The following is a 22763-nucleotide window of genomic DNA, read 5'->3' as shown; positions in this document are numbered from 1 at the left end:
GAGATTAAATTTAAAAGACTTGTAAGAATGTAAATTCAAAAGGAAGTTGTTTAATCAATTTAATTTAATTAATTCAATATATTTTTACCAAATCACCAGCCATTTGTTGTTCGTCATTTCCATTTCTTCTTGTATTTGATCCACCAGGACTTCCGACTTGTCTCGCATTTTCTTTTTCAAGTTGATTAATCTGAATTTTTGATTTAGAAGGATTTCATGAGTCTTTAATTTATAGTTGTTTGACTTATAATAAAAAATTCTTTGCTTTTCAATTAGAATATTTTTTGGCGACGAGAAAATATTATTATTTAATTTTTACCAATTCTTGAAGGTTTTCCTCAGCAGTCTCAATATCAGAATCCCATTCTTCGTTAAATGGTCCATTATTACTTGCAGAAGATTGTGGAGTTTGCTGATTGTGATTACTGCCAGAAGTTGATGCGCCGCAGTCTGTTATTCAAAATAATTAAAATAAAAAATATCTTAAAAATACAATGTTATAAAATATTACATCCCCCACAGCACCGAAAATTTCCTGAAAATTTCCTAAAGATTTATTTGCAAACTTCGGAAACTTTAATTGCAAAGTTTAGAGAAAATTGTATAAAGATTTAAATGTCCAAAATGAGTAAATGTTTGGCGTAAAACTTGACGGAAGATTTAAATTAAATTTTCCAGAAATTTTCGACGCGAAAATTGAGTGAAGATTTAAATTAAAGTTTCGTGAAAATATTTGTAAAAAATACAAAAATAATATTTAAAAAGTATTAATATTATTATTAATATTAAGGAAGTTCTCTCCCTCCAACGTCAGTCAAATCAATGCCCATTTAAGTTTTCATTTGTATCACGTAGTACTAGCTCAACGCTTGGCAACGTTGGATTATATTTCCCCCGTTCCGTTTCGTGTCGTCTGCTATTGTTTGATTTATTTTCGTTAAATAATAATAATAATAATTTATTATTTTAAAAATCTTAATTTTTTATAAGCAAATTCAAATTATTATTCATTATTATGAATCTTTGAAGAATATACTATTATATGTATATACTACTTATATTACTTTCAAATTTCGCGCTTTTTCTATACCTAACCTACAAGACGCAACGTTGACAAGCGTTGTGCTAAGTAATTTCTGATTGTCAAATTACGGTGTTTGTTTAGACAAAATAATTAATTGTGAGTCTCCTAAGCCAGGTCTGATCAATTTTATTAAAAGTAAGTGAACATTGGCTATTAAACTTTATGTATATAAAGTTCCAGTAATATCTTTTCGTCAGATTTTTCACAATTTGAGATTTCAGACCAAAAAATTCAATTTCCCATAAGAACCCGTGTTAAATATGAAAAGAGAAAATTATTTATATCTTTTGTCAAAATCCACCTAGACCTCTAAAAATTTAACTACATCTTCTTTAAACCATTATCTATCAGTTTATCAAGTTTGATAATTAACTCTTCGTCATTTCTGTTTGCGAGAGAACTTCCTTAATAATAATAATACATAGATAGATAGATCTTTATTATTATTATTATTATCAATAAAAAAAATTAACTATCTGGGATTAAAAATAAAATAAATAATATACAAACACTTGTTCAACACACAACTATCGGAGCAACACGTGTTTATGAGTCGCTCCTGACTCTCGTGTGTTTTTCTCATTGAAATCTCATTAGTTTATTGTATTTTGTGATTTTTATTTTTGCGGAATCCTGTAGTGTTACAATTTTACACTTATATTTTGATAAATAGTGACTTGAAGTGTACTTTTCTGCAGTTTTTTACTTTGTGCTTATACTGTGCAGTGTCTCTCAGTCTGATTCTGCTCTTTATTGGGCATTAGACTAAAATGTCGGATAGATCTTGTAGCCAGTGTAACGCTAACATAGCGGGTGAAGCGTCCTCATGTCCATGCGGTGCATTTTACCATCCTGGCTGTTTTAATCTCTCCATTAGTAAATCCACTGGAAGGAGAAAATGCTGTCCATTTAAGCCTTCCCAAAGGTCTTTATCTCCAACAGCACCGCCATTGACTCTTGAAAGTATTAGCAATCTGCTTGATAATCATTATGTAAAAGCAAAAAAAGATTCGGAAGAATTTATTACTAAAAAATTAGATGCCATCCAAAATGATTTCGCTACTTTAAGCACCGCACTTTCATCGCATTCTGAGAGACTCGATAATGCTCTTGAAAGAATTGAGAACCTCGAACTACAGGTTTCGGAGATTCAAAGTACAGATAACGCTTGTCAACACATCGATAGTGGTCTCACACCATCACAAGTTTTTTCTGAGATATCCGACAGAATTCAAAGGAAACAAAATCTTATCTTGTTTGGCTGCCCTGAGGTTCATGTTGACGGTAAGCCTAGCAGCTCTGATATATTAAAAAAAGACATTATTAAAGTTAACGAATTCCTGCTTTCTATTAATTCTAAACTCAAAAACGATGATTACCAAATTAATCGCATTGGCAATTATAAACAGAACCTGGGAACACCTCGTCCAATCAAAATATCATTTGTGGTGGAAAAAACAAAGATGGATACGTTGACAGCCTTTTGGGCGTGGAAAAAGACAGAACAGAGCTCGTCTGTGAAGCTACATCTATCCCAGGACCGTACTCTCATTCAGAGAACTCAACTCAGGGCGACATTGAAAATTTTAGCGGATCGTCGTCTTGCTGGGGAAACGAATTTGAAGATCAGGGAGATTCGGGGCGAATCAACAATAGTGAAATCTCGGGTGAAAACAGCAGATTAGAATCTCAGATTAACTTTTCCAATACTTTATCTACGTTTAACTGTACTCACATCACAAATTTGGATTTGCTTAATGATCTTTTAATTTATTATCAAAATGTTAGAGGATTGAATACAAAGCTAAGTATTTTATCTTCTTCCTTGGACGTTTCAGAATAAGACTGGCTATCACATTTATATTTTTTTGCGCGAATTTAAATTTGATTACTCTTAAAATCTTTATTTTGTTAATTATTGTTGTTAAATTTAATAATTTTAGTTATATTTTTTGTTTTACTACATATTATTTTCGCGCAATTCATCAATTTTATATCACACTATTATTCTTGTTATCTATTATGTATAATTTGTATAATCCTATTATTGGTCTTCGGACTGTTGGATTAATTTCAATAAATAAAATAAATAAATAAAAATAAACATTGTTGCTCTGCTTTGATTCACATTAAATCAAGCACTGCATGCTTGTTGAGCAAGAACTTTTGAAAACAACTTTTGGGGTGCTGGGGATTGAACCTACATTCGCCGCGCGCTAGCTAAAGACCCTAACCACTACACTACAGATATCTGGCTGAAAAAAAAAAATCTTCCACATACACTACAACTTTATATTATCGACTTTTGAGTCGATAAGTAGGATCACTTGTCTATCAGTAAGTTGTAGAGTGTGTGGAAGATTTTTTTTTCAGACAGATATCTGTAGTGTAGTGGTTAGAGTCTTTAGCTAGCGCGCGGCGAATGTAGGTTCAATCCCCAGCACCCCTAAAGTTGTTTTCAAAAGTTCTTGCTCAACAAGCATGCAGTGCTTGATTCAATGTGAATCAAAGCAGAGCAACAATGTATATTATTTATTTTATTTTTAATCCCAGATAGTTAATTTTTTTTATTGATAATAATAATAATAATAATAATAAAGATCTATCTATCTATGTATTATTATTATTAATATTAATAATAATATTAATCCTTCTTAAATATTATTTTTGTATTTTTTACAAATATTTTCGTCCAACCTTTTCTGAAAATTTAATTTAAATTTTTAGGAAATGTTCGTCACAAAAATTGACTGAATATTTAAATTACATTTTCACTCAACTTTCGGTATAAATTTTTAATAAATATTTAATTTAAATTTTTAGTCAACTTTTACACCAAACATTTCACGAAACTTTAATTTAAATCTTAACTCAATTTTCGCGTCGAAAATTTCTGGAAAATTTAATTTAAATCTTCCGTCAAGTTTTACGCCAAACATTTACTCATTTTGGACATTTAAATCTTTATACAATTTTCTCTAAACTTTGCAATTAAAGTTTCCGAAGTTTGCAAATAAATCTTTAGGAAATTTTCAGGAAATTTTCGGTGCTGTGGGGGATACCACTCATAATACTGCGACTACAATTAGAAGTATCAGATATGCTCGGACTGATTAGCATTGTATCTTGAGTTCCCATAGAGTTAAAATTTTGTAATTCTTATGATTCCACAAGTGATTTACGCGAATTTCTAAGTTTATTGTATTGGTCAACAATACTTCTTCCTTCATTTCGTTTCGCTGCATCTCTCAAAGCATTAAGTTTCTTTTTCTCAACCTACAAATAATTTTTTTTAATTTTAATATTTGGTATATAAAATGTCTTTACTGCGAGAAGAATTCTCTCAGTTGAACTTTCGACATTGTGAATAAAAAGAATATTTGAAGTTGAAAAAAAAGTTTAAAATCTAAGTCCACACTGAACATGAATATTAATTTTAAAAAGGTATTAATAATAAATAATGTAAAGATAAATTATTTATTTATATAATCTCACCACTTTGGATTTCACTGTTTCTGTGATTTTTTTACTTTTATTAATCTTTCCATTCGACGATGTGAAGCTTATATTTCTCATATTGGGGAATTTTATACGAGACTCATTTTTCTTTTTTTCAATATTCTTCATACTGCCTAAACTAACCAAATAGCAGTAAATACATTTCTCTAATTCAAAAATTTTTGAGGTAAAAATAAAATCAATTTATTTAATAATATACAAAGATCAATAAAAATAATCAAAAACATTTATTTCTTAAAATAGGACCATAATAATTAAAGTTAGTAAAAAATTTTATTAGGTAATTATTATTTTAAGCTTTAAAAAATTTTGAATTTATTTCAAAATACTCATACTTACTTCCCAGTATTAAAATGTAAGCATTGAGTAAAATTTGACTTTTTTCAGAGTCGTCACTTTTCAACCATATTTTATATTTTTTATTTGGTTGAAAATCTTTGTCGTGCTTCGGATGAAAGTTTGAAATTAACGTAATTGGCACAGTTTTATAGTTTCCATTCGTATAATATACGTATGCGTGTGAGACAGGCATTTTTAATGATCTTTATCCGCAAATGTATAGTAAACTAAAAAGTGTCATTAAAACAGCTGTCATAACTGTAACTATGGTAACTAAGATATTTTGTTTTGTTTTATTGAAATATATTTTGACAGATATTTTGACGTAAGAAAATATTCGTAGGAAACAGGAAGCCATTTTAAAATTTAAATTATTCATTCGTTCGAAATTTAAATTTCAATTAGTGGCAAAATATTTTTAAAAATTAAAAAAATAAAATTAAATTAAAGAATTAAAACTTTTTAAGTGTAAAAAGTATTAGAGAGCTGAAAATCTTTTCAAAGCTTTATACAAATTTTCTGAACTCTTATTAATTATATTGAGTTTTATATGTGCATTATTTAAATTTGATTAACTTGGAATTATTTACTTCCCTGCTATTTCCTGAGAAAGTAAGTATTGATATTAAATTTTTAATTTAGAAATGGTGAATTTACATATTTTCATGTAATGCGTTTATTTAAAATTTGTATGAAAATTAAATAATTATAATTTAAACATAAAAAAATTATTTAATATTTAGTTGAAATATATGAAGAGTAAATTTAGGTTGTAAATTTAATAAAGATAATTTAATAAAGATTAAATTGTTTAGAGATTTCAACATGAAAAGATACAAGAAATATAAAGAGTATTTAGAACCTGAATCAATTGATGAAATTCCAGCTCCATCATGGTACAGATACAAAAAATTGCGTTTAAAAAATGTGAGTTCAAGTGATATCTATTTCATTTTTAAGAATGTAAGCAATAAATGAACATTTTTTTAATAAAATATTATATAGTATTGCGCGGATTAATACACGGAAAAATTTTTCGTCTAGTATTTGCATTTATTAGTACTCTCGTTGCATAAAACAGAAGACAGATCTTAAAACGTCAGTTTGGGATATTCGATGTTCTGCTTGGTACATATATTGCCCCCGAAGCAATACAAATTCCTTGCCAACGACAAAAGACTGCGGCAGTTATTTTTTTAGTAATAATTGTGTACCTTGACAACCGTGTAAAAACAGAATTCGATACTTGTGCTGGTTAATTCGTATAATAAAAATATGTTACAAACAAATACGACAAGTTCTGCAAATGGTAATAAGTTTGAAAAACCTAGTCCATTTTGCCAAAGTAAATATTATTTTAATTGAATGTGTTTGAAATTTCTATTTGACTTATTCTAAAAGTCATATTAAAATATAACCATATATTTTGGCATACAATCGTTATACAATCGAATACATATATACATTTATGAAAAACTTTTTTAAAGCTCAATGTTTTAGGGTTCCGTACCCGAAGGGGGAACCCTATTAATGAGACTAGTGAAGCAAGGCATGTACCCCCCCGCTAGCGGCCACACGAATTTATCTAGAGGGCTGAAATTTGGTATACATATGTATTTTGGCGTGTAGATTACAGGAAAAATATAGCGAATCTCATAGGAATTGATTATCATAGCGTTGTCAAGGAAAAACCATGAATTTTTACGAAAAATCCCTGAAAATGACTATGTACCTACCCTCCCTCTGGTTGCCACATCTTTTTACATAGAGAGCTCAAATTTGGTACACTTATGTATTTTTACGTGAAAATTACAGGAAAAATATAGCGAACATGATTCGGATCAATTTACATAGCGTTGTCAAGGAAAAATCAAAAATTTTGAAAAAAAGCGTTTAATCCACCTAGCGCACACAGTATTTGACCAAGACAGTTCATATTTGGTATACTTACGTATTTTTGCGTGTAGATTACAGGAAAAATATAGCGAGCACGATTGGAGTTGATGATCATATTGTTTTTAAGGAAAACTCATATTTTTAGAAAAAATCACGGATTTTTCGAATAAAAAAAGAAGAAAATTTTATCCTAAGAGATCCAAATTTATACTTTTTTACGTATTTTTACGTATAGATTATAGAAAAAATATAGCGAGAACGATTCGGGTTTATTATCATAGCGTTTTCAAGGAAAAACTGATAATTTTCGTTTAAAAGCATGAATTTTCCTCAGAAACCGAAGAAAATTTTATCTAAAGAGTTTCAAATATACACTGCGACCCGAGTTTAGCGAAACTGACTTTAGCGAAATCTCGGAAACGGCAACAATAGGATGGTAATTAAGCGGTAAGCGTAAGATGCTCCGACTCGAGCAGGAGCGTAGAAGTAAGGCAACGCGGATCCTTCTAGTTGAAAATGAGTACCAAGCGGAGACGTTTGTCTGGGAGGTACAAGGTTCTTTAATCTTTAATTTTAAATAAAAAATTTGATAAATTATAAAAGCTTATTTATATACATGTATACAAATTTTATTTTTGTTTTCACTCCCAGCAAATTTATAAATTTACTTTATGAAAATCTTAATTTTAATATTTGCTCTCAATGTTATATTTGATGAAATTTATATTATTTAATTTCAAATAAATTTAAAATTTATAAGGCAAATGGTGAGTTTTTCCCCTTTCTTGTCTGATGTCAGTACAATTATTTGAATTTTTATTAAAAGTAATTTTAAGTATTACTTATTACTGTTTATAATTATAATAAAATCTAAAAATTAAAATATAATTATAATAATTATTGCAATAAAAATATTATGTATTATAAGATGAAGAATTTTCAAAAAAAGAGTTTAAGGATTTCGTATTTCAAGTTGTTCTTACGGCCCTGATTGCTGACGCCGATTTCGGGAAATCTCATTACTGAGTTTAGCGAACGACCCACCAAACCTGCCGCTAAACTCAGGTCGCAGTGTATACACTTTTACGTAATTTTGCGTGTAGATTACAAAAAAAATATAGCGAGAACGATTGAAGTTGATTATTATAGCGTTTTCAAGGAAAAACTGATAATTTTCGATAAAAATCATGATTTTTCACCAAAAAAATTTTTTAATTGAGTTTTTTCAAAACATACAATTTTTTTAAAAAGTGGACTTTTTCCTTAAGTTTTACAATTTTTGACCTAGAAAGATAAAATTTTCTTCCTTTTTTTGGGGCAAATTCTTGATTTTTTTTCAACTCCAATTGTGCTTGCTATATTTTTTTGTAGTGTTTTGCCATTCTTTATAATTTGCCATTTTCTATTTTTTACCATTTACTATTTTTATTATCTTTTGACATTTTTTATTTTTTGATATTTTTATTATTTTTTAGTTTTATTAATTTATTTTCAAATTCATGCGTAGATTATGTTCTATGTTTATGTCTATGAATATGTCTATGTTTTTTATCTAGGCCTTCAAACTTTAAACCCCTCAAATTTTAGGTTTAAGGGTACGGAACCCTCGGTTTTAATGCGAGTGTAACTCGCACTTGTCCGATTTTTTAAATATTACTGACAATAAGCTGAGAATTATGTTAGAATGCCTATAACTACAAAAGAACATTGACTAATTTATAAATACGTGTTTGTTATGAAATATATAACATTGTATTTATGATTATTTTTTTAGTTTAATTCTTGTCAATTTTGAATAAATACAAAAAATAAAACACCAATTTTATATTACATAGATGTGATAATAGAAGAAATGGATGTTGACTTTTTTGATGATTCTGCGTCAGAAAAAATTCTCCAAATAGAAAATATCGACAAACTATCAGGTACTAACGTTAATCCTGAAGAGAATCTTGCTGTAACAAAAAGTGTACCTTCCACTTCAGAAGCTACTCTTTCAGGTAGTTCATTAATACCATTAAAAATACTTCCGACTCAACAAGAATAACCGTATCTGTATTTCGGATAATTCCTCTGACTGCTGCTTAGAAAGCAAGATTTATTCGAAATGCATATACAATTATTCTCTTTTAGGGCGTCAAAATATGATAAATTTTTTTGTTTGTTACAAATGTCACAAATTTCCATTGGTGTTTTAGGTTTTGTAAAAAATGATCTCTATTATTTTTTAAACTCCACTTTGGAGGGGCGCACTCTGCTTGGGGTGTATAAAAATTCTAACTTTTTGGATCACGGGAGACTTAAAAATTTAATTATTTATAATGAATTGGAGAACGATCCAGTAAATTACAAGTAATAATAATTTAAATTTTTTATTTGTTTATATTTATTTTGTTATTATTATTCTATAATAGAAAATATTTAACAATTTAAATGTCACTTCGGTTTTTTTTACATATCTGGATGTATATTTATATGAATTTTTAACGATTTCTTATGTGTATTTTTTATCATGGTATTTTTCATTTTATTCTAAAACTATCAACTGTAATAAAAATAGATATTGAAAAAAACTAACAGAAATATTGTTTTCTAGGATAAAACCTCCTCGATTTTTACAGCTGGCATTAGAAATTCATCAATTATTTCCAACAGAAGATGTAAACTTATTTTATGTTCCGCATTTTAAAGGAGAGAATAATGAGAATTTAAGCGCCAGAGGATCCCTTTACAATTATTACAAATTAGTGAGAAAAGATCTAAGAACCGCTGGGACACTGTTGATCGAAAATATACCAATTAAAGAAAAAGTGACTTATGATGAAGATTTTTTGAATTGCACAACTGATGTGAATGTAACAAATTGTTCCTTGGCAACGAAGTTAAAATTATGGGAGGAGACATATGAAAATCGCGTTATTTTACTATCCCGTCAAGAGAACAAAAAGAAAACTTTGAGGCTTGAAAAATATTTTAGAAGTTTCTCGTATTTCTGTTCACCTCATGAGATTTTATTGGTAAAAATATTAAACTGTTTAATAATCTGTATTTTAATGTATAATTTAATATTTAAATGAATAATATTTACCAATATTTATCGTTTTTACAATATTTATATAATATACTGAATTGTTTTAATTCTTATTTTTAATTATTCTACCTTTCCCATTGAAATATATATAGTTCCTTGATAATTTTTAAAATTTATGATTTTTTAACTGAAAATTAATTGTAGTTTCTTTAATACATTATAGTTGGAAGCAGATTTTCAAAAAACTATTGAGAAGTATGCTAACACGAATTTAATTCCCAAAGAGATAATTCCGGAATTATCAACATTGTTTTCCACTAAGTGGCCTGACTTAGCAAAAAAAATTCTTCTTTATTGCAAACGCTCAAGAAATTTGGAAGTTAAAGTATTTCTTGCCACAAACAAAGATTTAATCGATGCTGGTATGACTTAGTTTATCAGTCATAAATTTAAATTTATATATAATATACTTTACCTAAATAAAAAATCTTATTGTCCTACGATAAAAACCGTAAAAAGTCGATAAAATACCATCATGTCAATATCACTGAAAAATTTATTTCAACAACTTATTTTAATTTATTTAATTAAAATTAATTATTTGAAAATTGATTAAATTATTTTAAATTAAATAATTAATTATCAAATAAATAAATTTAACTACATAAAACAATTTATTTAAAAAATATTAATAAGAAATTTTTTTATTAAAAAAAATAAATAAAATTGAGATAAATATAATTACAACAGCAAGACTTTTAAAAAAATTAAGTCATTTTATCCACTTAATCGTTATAAAATAATTCATAATATATTAGATATTTAGAAAAATATTTAATTTTTTATTTAGGTACTCACAATGACGCACTTGCCTTCTTTCTCTTACCTTTGTGCATAAGAACAGTTTTAAGTAAAAAAGAAGAAAAAGTAACAAAAGAAGAGATCTCGAATAATTTCATTTTACATGTAAAGGAAGCAGATGATTTAGAAGAAGCACAAGAAGAGTTTGAAGAATGGCTGAAAAAGCGTGATGTCGAAGTTCTTCCGTATCTAATCTGTACTGGCAAATTTGAAAATGCTCAATTTTATATTTCGTTAAATAACGAAAAATATGTTTATTTAAATTGCATCCAAGCAGTTGCAGACTGTTATAAATGCCTTACGGCCTTACGCAGGCGGTCAAATTTCTGTGATTCTGTGTGGACATTCTTTGATCAGACGATTTATAATTTAACTTTCAAAAGAGCTAATTCTTTTGTGATCAAATTTATTTCCGAACTCAAAAAACTTAAATAACATTTGCAACTGTCGTGTTGATTAAGTTTTAATAACTTAATTTTAATTCTAACTTGAAACAAAATGGATTATATTTTGATATTGAATCACATTTTGGGGTTTATTTTGTCGCTTTATGGTGATCCAGGATTTCCTAGAAAAATTGTACAAGATGTTATTAATTATCTGAAAACTTTCCTTAAAAATGTTTACCTACCATCTTTAAAAAAGGACCTATTAGACATTCTTCAGAACGAAAATATTTCACCTTACTCTTTTAATGAGATAAATCATTGTTTTGAAAGGTACACTAATGTTTTTGACGCTGTTGACACTGAGGTCAAACGTTTTTCGATTTTAAAAAGACGAGGTCTTTTTCCCGATTTTCAAGAATTTTCAATCGGAAAAACATTTAAAAACACGATTGTCGGAAATGAAGAAATTTTGATTCCGCATTTAATGTATGGAATTCATATTCCACTTCGTTATAGTTTAAAACTTTTTCTTGAAATACCCGGTATATTTAATAGTATAACAGAATATGTTGAAATACTATCGAAAGAAACTAAAATTATTACAAATATAATTTAGGATGAATTGTGGAGAACAAAATATGCGTTAAATTTTATTGTTGATACAGTTCTGCCTCTCTATGTCTTCTTTGATGACCTGGAATTAGGTAATCCATTAGGAAGTCACCGCGGGGTCAACAAATTCGATGCTGTTTATGTAACAATCCCTTGTTTACCACCTCATATAGCTAGTCGCTTAAGTAGCATTATTTTTTCAACCATTTTTCATTCTTCAGAAAAAAAAGAAAGTAACAATGAAAACGTTTTCAAAACTCTCATTGATGAACTAAACTTTTAATTGGAAGAAGGGATTATAATAACTATTGGAAATGTAGCGAAGCGAATCAAATTTCAAGTAGTCTTAATTGTGGGTGATAACTTGGGCTTGAATGGAATACTGGGTTTCGTTGAATCATTTAAAGCCAAATTTTGCTGCAGAATTTGTACAATTTCTGCTGATGATTATTCTAAATTTACAACTGAAGACAAGTCTAAACTTCGAAATAAAAGTAATTACGAAAGAGACACTGCACTTAATGACGAAGGAGAAACTGGTATTAAAGAATCTTGCGTTTTCAATAAAATCAGAGGATTTCATGTTACCGAAAATATTTCAGTTGACCTAATGCACGATTATCTAGAAGGTGTATGTGTATATGTATTAAGCGCTATATTATATACATTTATTTTTGAAAAAGAAAAAAAATACTTCACTTTAGAGGATCTAAATAATAGAATCAGGAATTTTGATTTTGGATCGGAAAACTCCAACAAACCCCCATTAATTAAAGTCAAACAAGTCAAGAAAAAACTTAATATGAAATTCTCCGCGTCCGAAATTCTTTGCCTAGTTCGTTACTTGGGTTTAATTATAGGTGATCTAATTAAGAAATCTGATGAACACTGGAACTTATTTAAAAATTTACGTCGAATTTTAGATATTTTAATGTCACCAAGAGTGATTCGTACAGATGTGGAAGTTTTAAAACGCCTTATAATCTACCGCAGAATCAACTTCTTGCACAAAAAACTTATTGAAAACCATTGCCACTAAGCAAGCATTAAGATTGGGTCACATGGTTCTTTCTCCGGCATTTGATAAAACAATTAAATTTGGCTCTCTGAAGGAAAAAAATGAAAACAGTGAGATTTATGAACAGGTAGAGATTCAAAACTCCTTATATCACATCGGAACCTTTTTAGTCCTAAACATGGAGAATAGCGAAATTAAATTTTGTAAAATATATAAGGTAATTTATTTGCAAAATGATATTTATTTTGATGTTCAAGTATTCGAAGAAATAACTTTTGATTATCATCTCCATGCGTATATAATAAGCGAAAACAGCATCGGAATCCGATTAGTTAAATATTCTGATTTACCTGCGATAGCTCCACTACTATTTGTTGTCAAAAATAAAACCCACTACATTGTTCCTCGTTACGGTTTGTAATTAAATGTTTACTAATTGTGGTATAACAAAAATTGCATTATTGTTATTAGTTATTATTGTTATTATTAAATTTAAGAATTATTTAATTACAAATAAATCTTTTAAAACATTCTAAATGTTAAACTTTATTTACATTCCAAATATAAAGGGACTATTTACTTGGTAAATAAAATCTAATAAAAAGTATATTAAATATTATATACCAAAATAAGTAAAAATATATAAATTAAAATAACAATGTTATGACAAAATGTCACGAATGTTCAAACTATCGAAAAAAAAGTTATATAGATTTACAAAATTTTTATAATTTTTCAACATTCGTATTATAGGTAATTATAATTTTCTAATTTAATACTTATAATATTAAAAAAGCTAATAAAAAATTATTTTTTTGAAACTTAACTTTATTGAAGCAGTATTTAATAATTAAATAATAAATGTAATTATAATAATAAATATAAATATTATAATAAATAAATATAATATAAATAATAAATGTAATTACTTTAATAGAGATGACTATTTTAAGCACATAATTAATTTTTCGAGAAAAATATATTTTAAATAATATGTTATGAATTAAAATTACACATTAAATTAGTTTATAATAATAAAAATAGCAAGAATAATAAGGTACAAAAATTTTATAATAAAATAACCTTGTACATAAAGTAAAATAAAATTTAAAATGACAAAATATTTAATAACCTTTAATAAAATCCTATTTTTTATTAATTTGCAAGATTGGATTAACTTTTTTAACCTGAAATTCAAGTAGAAATTAATTACCAGATATAGAATTTATTTAATCAATTTCCATTTGCAGTTGACATTTGTATATTGAGTGTATAATGTCTTTAATTTGGTACAACATATGTACCTTACGCGTGAGAGAACAATATTACTAAGATTTAACAAAACATCACACCCAAAACTGACATTTCTGTTATCTATAGGTTAAGGTGCATTTAAATTACTAAGTATAGTTCAGAAGATAGTCAAAAAATTTTTCCGTGTACATTTTCTTTATTGTAATTAATAATTATAATAATAATTTAAATATTATTTTATTTTTATTAATCAATTAATTTTTTTATTCCTTCCTCGTGGAGGAAGCTTTGTAGTCCTTTCGTTTATAAAACTTTTCAAAGTGACGGAAACAAATTTTTTTCTTAATAGAAACATGTTATATGAGATCCTGATCAATTGTCCGGATGTATGTATGTGTGTGTGTGTGGATCCCTTTTTTGTTTAGAAGATAACTTTAACAGGTTTTAATGGATTTAGATAAAATTTGGTAGGCTCATTTATCATATTAATATCTCAAATCTGACCAAAGGATTTTGAAAAATACTCCAAAAAAAATTTTTTATCGTCTTTTTTCCAAAAATTTTTTTTAATCGAAAAAATTTTTAAATAGAAAAATTTAAGGTTATATATAATAAAATCGTATTCCTTACGTCAAGACGAATCGATCGATATATATAAAGTATTCATTTGAGGTAAATTTAAAGAATTAGTGAAAGTTAAAAAATCAAAAATTCACATTTTGGCTATAAAATTTTGTGATTTTTTAAATTGAAGTTTATATATGAAATAATTGTATTCCTTACATCAAGACGAATCGATCGATATATATAAAGTATACATTTGAGGTAAATTTAAAGAATTAATGAAAGTTAAAAAATCAAAAATTCACATTTTGGCAATAAAATTTTGCTTTCTCCATGAGGAAGCAAATTTTTTTGCTGATCGTAAAGAGGAAGCAAAATGTTCATGAAATGAACATCTGAATTTACAACTTGTTTAAAAAATTTTATAATTAAAATATAAAATATGTAATTTATAGTTAAATATAAAAAAAATATATTAAAATACATAGAAAATAAATTTATAAATAGCTATTTTTTAGGACTTACCCGAAAACTTACCGCTTGAAAAAGATGCCGACGATGAAAAAAATCGCACTTATATCACCATACATTTGGCAGATGAAATTAATGCTATTGATAATGAAATATTCACTACTGCTGAGGTAACTCCCCGCTTGGAATTTTGCTAGAATATTTATTTGAAGCTAAAAATATTTGAAAATATTTTCAAGTTCATTGGATTTAAAAGCTTTAAAACAGCTTTAACAAAAAACAGTTTTACAAAAATTCTTTAAAAATATTTTTTAATAAATAAATTTTTTTAATTTATATTTTTTATTTCAAGCTTTAATATATTAATAGTTGAATAAAAAATAACATTTTTCTCTTGTTCTCTTGTCATTTTCATTTAAAAAAATGTAAACGATAAAACTATAATTTTACTATGAAATTATTACGAAAAATGGAAAATTTTGTAAGGTAAAATAACGTTTTGCAGTTGGGAGTTGAAGATCCAGATGAAAAGTCACCTGATGAAGAAATCGATGAAGACATTTTTTTCGATGCTGTAAACGAAGATGAAAATTTATCAAACAATTGGTTTTCTTCTTTTTGAGATGCAATCAATAATGATGATTTGAAAAAGCCTATCACTACTGCTGCGAACAAAACCGTTGGGGAAGTAATATTTATGATTTTGAAGTTCGCTCTTATCCGTGCACTATCATTAACGGAAATAACGGACTTATTCACCCTGATTAATTGTATTTTCATGGAATCTTTCTTACCAACTACCCGATATTTTATTGACAAACTATTTTACCCCAAACATTCTATGATACTTCACGCCATTTGTCCAAAAGGTCATGCTTATCTTGGGAACTTTAAAAAAAGTGATCAATCTCTGAAATGTAAATTGTGCAAACCAGTAACTAATGTTAAAGGTATTTTAAAGACTTTTTTGTAATGTTAGATATTGAAACTCCCATTCGTTCGTTACTTGAATCAAATAGTGATTATTATACTTATATCATGAATGATAGAGTTCACGAAAAAAATCAATTTAACGAAATCTACGATGGTAAAATGTACAGAGAATTTGTGGAAAGTTTAAGCGAAGCAAATAAACACAGCTATGCTTCGGTTATATTTAACACTGATGGTGCACCTTTATTCAAAAGTTCGAAATATTCTATTTGGCCCATTTTTTTAAGTATAAATGAATTGTCATTTCAAGTAAGGACGAAGGAATTGATTTTAGCTGGACTTTGGTTTGGCAAAGAAAAACCAAATATGAGTGTATTTTTAGAACTATTTGTAGAGAATATGAATGAGTTTGCTAGGACGGGAATTAAATGCATTATAAATGGTATTAATATGTGCATTAAAATCTTCACTTTGATTTGTTGCGTTGATTCCGTTGCTCGCGCTTCTGTACAAGGATTTACACAATTTAATGGTAAATATAGCTGCAACCACTGTTTTCACCCGGGAGTTTAGGTTGGAAATAATAAAAATCCAAAGTCAGGTTGTATTAAATTCCCTTTGATGTCAAAAGTTCCAAAAGAAAGAGATCCGTTGAAAACGATTAAGCAAATGATCAAATCTGTCTCATCAAAGAAACCAATTTTCGGTATCAAATGTTCATCGCAGTTAATACGTCTATCGCATTATAATATTATTTACGGTTGTGTTGTTGATCCCATGCATTGTCTAGCTGGAATTGCGAAGCAATTCGCTACAATGTGGTTCGGAAATAACAACAAAACTGGATTGTTCTCTAAAAATAATATTTTCCAAATTGATGAGCTTATGGCTAAAATAAAAGTACCCCATCAAATAATGAGAATGACTAGACCTTTTTCTGAAAACGCGTTTTGGAAAGCCCGCGAATGGGAGAATTTCATCCTCTTTTATAGTATGATAGTTCTTAAAGAAATACTTCCACATAAGCATTTAATGCATTGGGCTTTATTTGTAGAGGCAATTTACATCTTAACTAAGGACAACATTAGCGTACATGAAATCGATTTTGCTGATCAATTGCTATACGAATTTGTTTCCCAAACACAAATTTTGTACTCAAAGGTAGCAATGACTTTTAATCTGCATTTGTTGTTGCATTTAGCCAAAAGTGTTTTAGATTGGGGGCCGTTGTGGTGTCACAATGCTTACGCTTTCGAATCAGGTAACGGAGATTTGCTTAAGGTTATTCACGCAGCTAAAGGAGTGCATCAACAAATATGCAGACGAATAAGTTTGAAATATAGTTTTTTAACATTAAGAGACGATGTTGTTCCATTTAGTTCCTTCCCTGTAAAAAATTACTGCAACACAATCGGTACGATAACTGCTCAAAAAACCTTTCAGATTAAAGATATTCGATACTTCGGAATTTCAAAGAAATTAAGTGCATATTGGTCACAAAAATTAAATTTGGCTGAAAATACTGTTTTCTATCAAAAAATTGTAAAAAATGGCTGCTTGTATGTATCGTCACTAAAAAATAATAAGAAATCTGATAATTCGTATGCACAATTAAAAAATAATTCGTATGTATAATTGATCTCGTTTATACCAGATCAAAAATGTCTAAACGAATTTACTATTGTTCAGAATATTACTACAGCAAATACTTATAATAATGATTGTAGTTTTTTGCAAAGAATTGTACGCATATCAGATGAGCAATCGGTAATATTAACGAGCGACATTGCAAAAGTTTGTGTTCATATGGTTGTGAATATCTCTGAATATCTGTGCACTGTACCTAATCTACACTATTATTAAGATCTCATTGTAAAGATTGAATTCTCCGTTTTGTGTGGAAAATTGTAGTTTCTGAGTTCAACTTAATGTTGAACATTTTAAACTAACTGTTCCTCTCTTGGAGCAATAGATTTATTTATAATATTATATTTAATAATTTAAACACTTGCTCTCGAAAGATTTCCAGGATTGACTAACACTGTATTCTGGGAAATTTTTTACATTGGTTATTATAAAAGAGGATTCATATTTAATTATTAATGAATATTCCCGTTTCTAAACTGAGATTAACTGTATTTCAAAATTAGCATGACTTTTGGATTATTTAATTATAAATTAAAACAAATTGTTATTTAATTTATGTTTAAACACCTAATTTGTGTGAATAGTGTTAAATTTAAGTACACTTAATACTTAAACATTTATATTCTACAATACTGTAAATACTTTAATATTAATAAAGTGACAGAATTCAAATTCAATTTATTATTTTGTTTTCATTTTATTTAACAATATTGAATATAAAGCAAAATTATATGTTCAATTAGTATGCAAAATGTTTTAAAATATTTCCTTATAAATTATGTAAAATATGTCATAAATCATGTAGTAAAAGATAATGTAAATGATATCGCAAAACATGTCGTAAAAGACAACGTAATTTATATCTTCAGTCGTATTTATGATAATAAACAATAACAACCGTATTGTAAACCGACCGTAATCCATGTCGTAAACTACGTCGTAACCAGTCGTAGACTATTTCACTGGTTATAGAATAAATCATAACTGTGTCTTAAACGATGTGGTAAACCGTATCATAAACCATGTAGTTTACTATCTCAATTTCCGACATTAAAAACTACGTTAATTTCTACGTAGTTTGCATTCATGTTTACGCAATATTTTTCGATATAAACTACCATGTCATGTATTACGTCAAATTCTGTGTAGTTTTCTGCAACGTAAACGATGTCGATTTTTTCAATAGAGATATCATTTCATGCAGGCTGAATAGGTTGAATTTTGGACAAATAAAGAGACACGTATTGTTTAGTTTTGTGAAAAAAATCTTTCGGTTGAGTTACGAGAATTTGAAAATTTTAGGTAAAAAGTGACTTTGAAGCAAAAAGGCTGACCAATTTCATTCCAATCATTCAAGTTAATTAAAAAATCAATATTTTGCTTCCTCGTGGAGGAAGCTATGTAGTCCTTTCGTTTATAAAATTTTTAAAAATGGTGAAAACAAATTTTCCTCTATATAGAAACATGTTATATGAGATCCTGATCAATTGTCCGGATGTATGTATATGTGTGTATGTGTGTGTGTGTGTGTGTATGTGTGTGTGGATAGTTTTTGTGAACACGATATCTTTAACAGGTTTTAATGGATTTGGGTAAAATTTGGTAGGCTTATTTAACACATTAATCTCTCAAAAATGACGAGAGGATTTTTAAAAATACCCAAAAAAAAAATTTTATCGTCTTTTTTCCAAAATTTTTTTTTTAATTGAAAAAATTTTTAAATCGAAAAATTTAAGGTAATATATAATATAATCGTCTTCTTTATGTCAAGATGAATCGATTGATATATATAAAGTATAGATTTGATTGAAATTTAAAGAATTAATGAAAGTTAAAAAATCAAAAATTTTCATTTTAGCTAAAAAATGATGTGTTTGATTAAATTCAAGTTTATATATGAAATAATTTTATTCCTTGCATTGAAACAAATCAATTAGTATATAGAAAGTATACATTTGAATAAAATTAAAAAAATTAATGAAATTTAAGAAATAAAAAATTTACGTCTTAGCTAAAAAATTGTGTTTTTATTTAAATTCAAGTTTAAACATAAAATAATTGTATTCCTTGCATTGAAACGAATCGACTGGTATGTATAAAGTATAAATTTGCGTTAAATTAAAACAATTAATGAAAGTTAAAAAATAAAAAAATTACATTTTAACAAAGAAATTTTGTGTTTATTTAAATTCATGTTCAAATATAAAATAATTGTATTCCTTTTTTTAAACTTTCATTAACTCTTTCAATTTAAATAATAATAATAATAATTTAAATATATATCATACATACCAATCGATTTATTATAATGCAAGAAATGCAATAATTTTATGTTTAAACTTGAATTTAAACAAACACAATTTTTTTATGTATATTAATTTCAGTGTTACTGCTTCGCGCCTCCATGAGGAAGCAAATTTTTTGCATTATATAATGAGGAAGCAAAATGTTCATGAAATGAACATAAAGGACACCCTACTTGTTTTAATTCTCCTTCTTGTTTCTTGTAGTGATTTTGTGTAAATAACATTTCTTTTCAAAATAAAAATTCTAGCGACTTTCGAGGCATTTTAACGTACATCAAAATTGATGAAAAAAGTTCCTTTTGTTGTCAAGTAGCAACAAAAAAATTTTCAGAATTTAAAAAAATGATGTTTTTGAGAAAATCGACTTTCTTATTTTTCAAAAAGTGTCCGACATTTTGTTAATTTTTCAATTGTTCCAAATTTTCAAGGCTTTAAAGAAAGAGCTAAACAAACACTACTATAAAAAAGAAAGAGAATAAAAAAATGTAGATTTTTGAAAAAATTATAATGATCCGAAAAAAATGTACATGAATTTGAGTATAATCAACTTTAAAATAAACAATATGAAAAATTTGATGTTAAATTTTTTTTTAAATGTTCAAAATTTATGGTTTTGATAATTAATAGTAATTATACATTCTCATGATAGTCACTTAGATGCTTCAGTCTCTGGAACTTTTAGTCGGTTGGAAAACTCAGTGTATAAATGGAGACAAGCAAATAATCCGCCCCTACGTTGAAACGTTAAATAGAAATGAGTGGCAACATTGGTTAAACTATAATGATGGAACATTGAGTATTTCACATGTTGTGGCAGCAGATTCTTCAGAATCAGTCATAATCATGGATCCTACCTTCGTTAGGAAAATTGCGGTAAACGGTTTCTTTTTTTTGGATGCGACATTCAAGGTAACACCGTCATTGATTGGTGCTCAACAGTTTATGACAATAATGGCAAAGAAGCATAACAAGGTAATTTTTATTTTGTATATTTGGCTGTTTCTATTTCACCCTCTCAGGCGAAATAATTCTTATTTCTAATTTCGCCCGTGACGGTGGAAATGGATACGAATGTGTGATGAGGCTATTTCTGTCAAAATAAATTTGTTTTAAGAGGCGGTCGAAATAAGAAAAATAGATTATTTCGCCCGCCTAAGAAAAAATGGAGTATCTAAAAGATGGACAAAATAAGTCCAGTTCATTTATCGTTAAATAAAGAAAATAATTCTATCTTTTTAAAGTCTTTTCCGATTATTTGGGTCTTAATGTCGAGAAAGACTACAGAAGCTTACAGATCAGTCTTCAGAAAATTAAAAGACATGATTCCAGAATTTCAAATTCATGAAGCAATGACTGACTACGAAGTGGCATTCAAGAGTGCCTTACGCGAGGAATTTCCGGGAATAATTGTTCACGGATGCCACTTTCATTATTGTCAAGTAAATTAATGTTATTTTTGTTAGTCTTATGCTATTGATGGTTATCACTGCAATTGAAAATTATAGTCGTTTATAATATTTAAAATGATTCTTAATTGACAACAGTGTGTTGTAGGTTATTTTTTCAAATAATATGAATTATTTTTTTAGTCTTTCAAATTCAATAAACTGATTTATTACGGTATAATGTTATAAACCTTCTGCTCGCTAAAAATTTTTTATAACTTTAAAAAGAAAATAATTTTTAAATTAAAATGATTATTAATGTACTTTCCCTAGCGTATCGGAAATTTCGTGAATTTTTAATATTTTTTGACCATTCATTTGTAGTTTACTTATTTTTTTGGCATTAAAATATTTCCATCATCATTTTATAAATTCAGAACTTTAAAATATAGCGTCAAGTGCCAGCGGACAATAGTGTGAATTTGCTAATCTCCTATTAATCTCTTTAAATTCACGGAATTTCCAGTCCGCCATGGTTAATATATATCCAAAGATTTTATAAAAATAAATCAGTCTGTTGCCCCCCCCCCCCATCACCTGAAAAATTAAAAAATATTTATTTGTAATTTTCAGAATATTTAATCGAAAGTTTAGTGAAAATTATGTAAAAATTTTAATGTCCCAGACAAAGAAATATTTGGCGCCAAACTTTCCAGAACATTTTAACTGAATTTTACACCAAGATATATGTAGGCAAAAAATTCAGTTCAATGTTCAGGAAATTTTGGCGCCATATATTTCTTTAACTGGGGCATTAAAATTTTTACACAATTTCCACTAAATTTGCGATTAAATATTCCAAAAATTGCAAATAAATATTTAATAAATTTTCAGGTATTTTCTGGTGCTGTGGGGATGGTAAAATTAAAATGACACTAAAAATATTGCTCTTTAGTAATGATAATGTCAATTCCAGTAAAAAAAAAGAATTATCTGATAATAATTACCAAAACACTTACTGAAAAGCATAATTTTTAGTTTACAATGATGGTGTCAATTTATAATTTGCAAATTAATTTTTTACCAATTCGTTCAAAATGTTACAGTATATTTATCTTAAGAGATCTCAAATTTCATTCCCTATAATAATGCAATTAATAATTTTGCTACTAGAATGAAGATCACGTTTAATTAGAATTTCCGTTTACATGTGATAATGCATTACTTTATACTTTTAGGCATTATATCGGAGTGCTGTTCGTTGTGGATTAGAAAACCATTTGAGGAACAATGCATACATTCGTTGTGTGATTTCATTGCTAATGTCACTAACATTACTAACTGCAAATTTAGTCGTACCTACCCTTCTAGAAAAAATTGATTGAAAACGATTGAAATCAATAGGAAAGAAATTTCTATTGTCCCCAATCGTGTTTCTTAATTGTGTTCTTACA

General features: G+C 27.5%; 1 protein-coding gene across 1 annotated transcript; it reads left to right on the top strand.

Annotated features, from left to right (window-relative positions):
* The first annotated feature begins 1837 nt into the window (after positions 1–1837).
* Positions 1838–3062, top strand: LOC127278493 (uncharacterized). The gene is made up of 2 exons (XM_051300227.1): positions 1838–2368; positions 2494–3062. Exons 1-2 carry the CDS (start codon positions 1855–1857, stop codon positions 2925–2927), a joined length of 948 nt encoding a protein of 315 aa, XP_051156184.1. The 5' UTR covers positions 1838–1854; the 3' UTR covers positions 2928–3062.
* Positions 3063–22763: the final 19701 nt, after the last annotated feature.

Source organism: Leptopilina boulardi, unplaced genomic scaffold (assembly GCF_019393585.1).
Source record: "Leptopilina boulardi isolate dan_hultmark-lab unplaced genomic scaffold, ZJU_Lbou_2.1 LbouV2_204, whole genome shotgun sequence".
In the NCBI taxonomy this organism is placed as follows: domain Eukaryota; kingdom Metazoa; phylum Arthropoda; class Insecta; order Hymenoptera; family Figitidae; genus Leptopilina; species Leptopilina boulardi.
The sequence above is the reverse complement of the archived record's forward strand: the minus strand, read 5'-3'. Positions and strand labels throughout refer to the sequence as shown.

Excerpts from the sequence above, each read along its gene's own strand:
- LOC127278493 (XM_051300227.1), top strand. The coding sequence starts at position 1,855 with ATGTCGGATAGATCTTGTAGCCAGTGTAACGCTAACATAGCGGGTGAA. Across the intron at positions 2,369-2,493 it reads CCCTGAGGTTCATGTTGACG|AACCTGGGAACACCTCGTCC; the intron begins GTAAGCCTAGCA and ends AATTATAAACAG.